General features: G+C 39.6%; 1 protein-coding gene across 1 annotated transcript; it reads left to right on the forward strand.

Annotated features, from left to right (window-relative positions):
- The first annotated feature begins 234 nt into the window (after positions 1-234).
- On the forward strand, positions 235-4,185 carry LOC120491077 (uncharacterized). The gene is made up of 5 exons (XM_089119363.1): positions 235-484; positions 1,005-1,095; positions 1,826-2,173; positions 2,684-2,776; positions 3,406-4,185. Exons 1-5 carry the CDS (start codon positions 293-295, stop codon positions 3,777-3,779), a joined length of 1,098 nt encoding a protein of 365 aa, XP_088975489.1. The 5' UTR covers positions 235-292; the 3' UTR covers positions 3,780-4,185.
- The last annotated feature ends 205 nt before the right edge of the window (positions 4,186-4,390 follow it).

The following is a 4,390-nucleotide window of genomic DNA, read 5'->3' on the forward strand; positions in this document are numbered from 1 at the left end:
GATCGGATAATATATCCTAGCTAACGCTACATCGTTTTATTTATTTTTATTTAATATTATTTCTGAGGACGCTTTAATTTGATTGTTCTTTTCTTGTTTTTGAGGGAGTTTTGGAGTTTTATTTTATTTATTATTGTTTATTTTTATTTTATTTTTATTTTTTAATTTTTTTTTTTGGGGGGGGGGGGGGGGTTGGGGTATTTCTGAGTATTTTGGGTGGGGTATTACTGAGGTGGGGTATTTCATTGTATTGTATTGTATTTTGTATTGTATTGCTCTTGTTTGCAGGAGGATGCCAGGCCCGACCGGGACTCAGAGCCATGAGCTTATTCCTGGATATGTAACATCTCTGTCTTGTGAGTTTGTTTCTGTCTCCACAGGTCCGGCTGACAGGAAGAGAGAGTGGCAGAGAGACAGCCAGCAGAGCCCAGATGATGGACGTCCGTCCACTTCTTCTCAAGACTCTCGGAGAGCAAAGGCAAAGGTAGGGTGGCCAACAGTCCTGTTTTCACGTCCTGTCCTGGCCCTCCTGGCTGCTCTTTATAAAGTGATGAAAATGTCCTGGTTTTCAAAAAACTGCTGGGAAAGATCAGCTCTACAGCAAAATATAGATGGGCAACGAAGAAAAACAGGATAAAGAGGAAGAAAACTAAAGATATAAATATATTTTGTTAGTTCTTTTTGGCAAGTTTGTGAGAGATATATATTTGTTCAATTTGTAGGTATTTCTTTCAGTTATTTATTATTTATATATTTACTTTTGTAATACAGAAGAGACATTATTTCATTATTTTTGAAACCTGTCATAATAAAACGTTGAGTAACCTCTGAGAAGCCTATCTGAATTTGTGTCTTGTTAATGTAACAATTTTCTATTTATACAGAGGAGGAATAGCCTACTTTCAATGTATTGAAATTAATAAGGCATCTTTGAGTAAACTTTGAGTATCTGTTTGCTGGGCCGAGTGTCCTGGTTTTTGGTAATCAAAATATGGTCCCCCTAGGCAGAGGAAGAGGAGAAGCTTCATTCCCGTGACTGGAGCGGCATCACCCCAGACCAGAGGACTGTACCGATACCTGAGAGAAGAGCTGAGGGTAAATCAAATGACCATTGGAGAATATTATCACTGGAGTGTCATTAATTACCATATATGACCACACCATATTATATCAAAATACAACTGAAGCCAATAATCAGATTTAGTTTTTATTCCAAGACACATCATAACATATTTAAATAAGGATTGGGTACAAATTTCAAGAATAGCCATAATTTGAGTATCCAATGTTTAATAATTATGATTAGTTTGAAACATGCTTGTGTGTGCTATTCCCTGCTTTAGAGGATCATGGTCACACATGGTACACAACATTATAAGTTATTATTAATATTTGGTTGGTTCTCTTGTTTTTGCATGTGTTTTTAATTCAGCTTTATATAACAGCCTGGACAAAAATGATGTTGCCAAATTGTTTATGTTTTATTGAATTATTATCACAAATTAAACAATCGACTCCCAGCTTAACTGTGCAATATGACTACAAAATCTTACACACATTTATAATAACATTTAAATGCAAGACAAGAGTGCAGATGTCAGATTTCCTGGGCCGGACGTCACTTGTGTTCACTATTGTATATCGCTGTAATTGTAAATGTAAGGGAGGAAAGGAAAGCATGTGTGTGTGTGTGTGTGTGTAATCAGGCACTAGGATGATTGGGACGAACATATTTAACTGTTTTCATCCCATGTTGTTCTTTCTTCATGATGTCAAGCCTCAGTATTTACGGTTTCTTGTGTTAATGTTTTTACCTTTCTTCAAGGCATCTGTGCTTTCTTACGGAGAATCGGGAAGGCTGTAAAGCTGGACTGCAGTGAGGTCGATATACTTGTGTCCACATATCCCTCCTGCAATCCCACGGATGTCCAGCAGGATTCATCCGAGTTTTACTGGGCAACACCAGTGCATCCGTGTCCATCTGGAGTCCAGCTGCCGGTTAATGCCGATCCGGACGATCCCGAACACTCATGCACATCTGTCCTGGACCCAGAGCCGGCAGTGGCACGAGATCTAGAGCTGATGTCTTTCTCAGGATTGTCCAGTCTCTCTAGTATCGAGCTGACGCCGGACTCTATTCAGGACGATCCTGACGATGCATCGTCTGTCCCGGGTGAGTCTATGGTCATTATTATTACTGTCAGTACTTTCATTATAACCGAGTTGTGTTGTGTTCATCTTGTGTACCTAATTATTAAAGTCCCCCGCTGGTCAATCAATTCATCCCTTTAAACTCATCTTTGATCACCAAATAATTCCATATTTAAATGTTTTTTTCTTTGAAAAAACAATCCGTCACGCCTTAAAATAGTTTGAATGTAACTCGACACCCTTGCCTCATTTAGTATGCTCGGTTCTATGAATATGCAAATGAGCCCCGCCTCCACTCACTCACTCACTCAGCCCAGAGATCCACTGGTTGACGATCACACGTTGATCTGATTGGTTACAAGGTGGTTTGTGACGTCAGAAACACCAGCGATTTCACACCGTGTTTTTGAGACTGTCTTTGGTTCACTGCAGTTTTAAGGAGGAAATACTCTGAAAATACTTGAAAAATGTCCCACTTTTCCAGTTGTCTCACCTCACAATTGAATTCTTTCTTCATTATGTCTTCCCTCAGATTTTGCTGAGAGCCAAACAAAGAAGAAGAAGAAGAAAGATGTGGGTGCGTTTCTCCGTAGGAAATGGAGGGCTATGATAGCGCCGGCTGTTGGTAAGTCTATTATTAGTCTATTGTCATTCTTTTCGTTATAGTTGTAGACTTTTGCTCTAGTCTACGGTTTATGTTATTCTTGTTCCCCTTAAATTATTAGTGTTCAACATTCAGCATCTATTTTATTTTTCACTATAATCTAGCGGTGGGAATCTTTTGGTGCTTCGCGATTCGAAGCGATTCTCGATTTTGAATCAAATTTCGATTTGAAATGAGCATTTTGATTGTAGTTTACTGTTGTGTGTTACTTCTCTTATTTGACTGCGGTACACAGTTTAATAGCTCTAGAGAAAAAAAGAAAATCCGACTGAATTAAATGTGAACCTTGAAATGTATTTAGTTTTTTAGGAATGAGTGCATGAAAATAGTTACACATCCGGTTTTCTTCCATTTGAAAAGGCATTTTTGTGTGTGGGCTGTAGTCATATACGTTTACATAAGGGATTTATTAATATGAAAATGATTTTGTGATTCTCTACTGTAACCCATGACACAGTCACAAGCTGTTATAAGTCCATCACTTTTTTGCCGTTTTATTGCCTTTCCATGATTTGATTTGGTCGTCTTTGTTTTGTCCGAAGTTGGCGTGGCGTAATTGAATTTATTTTTCCATTTTTTCTTTTTTTTAGAAAAACAATCAAGAAGGAGGGTGAAGAAAGGCTCATTCATCCAACGAACATGGAAAACTCTAAAGGTTTCCGCTCTTGGTTGTTACGGGGACGACACAGTGGACCCAGATCCAGCAGATCTACAGCCACAAATATCTGTCCTCTCCAGGGACTTAACCGAGCCAGGTCCATCTCACCGCGAGATCAGTTCTGACCAGTTACCCTTCTCAGGTCCATCTCACCGCGAGATCAGTTTAGACACGTCACCCTTCTCAAGTCCATCTGGTTCCCAGTCAAGTTTCTTTTGCTCCGATTCATCGTCTGCTCCATGTCTGACCGATCTTCTCTCAGAGTTATCAATTTTAATGGGAGATTACGAGCCTGTTTCCAGTTAATCCAGTCTCAAGCTGATCCTGAGCTGAGTTGTAGGGCTGTGCACACGTTTCTTTTCTGTATTGACTAAGCCTGAATTGCGGAAGAATCATCAAACTGAAGCTGAAATTGGGCAACCTGATATACACGGACACTGTTGGTTGAGGACTAAATTGGACTTAGTGTGATTTCAATTTTCCATGTTGCTGTTGTTGTTGTTTTTTCTTGATTGTTTCAAGTCCTTTTGTATTTTATTTTCATTTTTTACATTTTTTATTCTGATTGAATATTGTATTGGTTTCTCTCATCTTTTCCTATTTTGTTTCTAAGGTGACGAGAGTTGAAAGGAGAATTTAAAGGGTAATTGGGTGAAAGAATTGTAGCTAGAATTAGATTCAAACGTAGCTAAAATTAGGTCAGACGCGTCTCAAGCCACTGTCGTTACCCACGTGACACCTGACACCTGGAGGGGCGTGATTGGGAGGAACGGCCCCCCCGACCTGAACCCGAGTGGTGTTCAGTTATTGGACTTCTGTGCTAGTTACAGTTTGTCCATAACGAACACCATGTTCAAGCATAAGGGTGTCCACCAGTGCACGTGGCACCAGGACACCCTAGGCCGTAGGTCGATGAT

Source organism: Pimephales promelas, chromosome 14 (genome assembly GCF_988280905.1).
Source record: "Pimephales promelas chromosome 14, fPimPro1.hap1.1, whole genome shotgun sequence".
Taxonomy (NCBI): Eukaryota; Metazoa; Chordata; class Actinopteri; order Cypriniformes; family Leuciscidae; genus Pimephales; species Pimephales promelas.

Coding starts and splice junctions, on each gene's coding strand:
- LOC120491077 (XM_089119363.1), top strand. CDS start 293: ATGCCAGGCCCGACCGGGACTCAGAGCCATGAGCTTATTCCTGGATAT. Junction 1,096..1,825: donor ACCTGAGAGAAGAGCTGAGG/GTAAATCAAATG, acceptor CCTTTCTTCAAG/GCATCTGTGCTTTCTTACGG. Junction 2,174..2,683: donor CGATGCATCGTCTGTCCCGG/GTGAGTCTATGG, acceptor GTCTTCCCTCAG/ATTTTGCTGAGAGCCAAACA.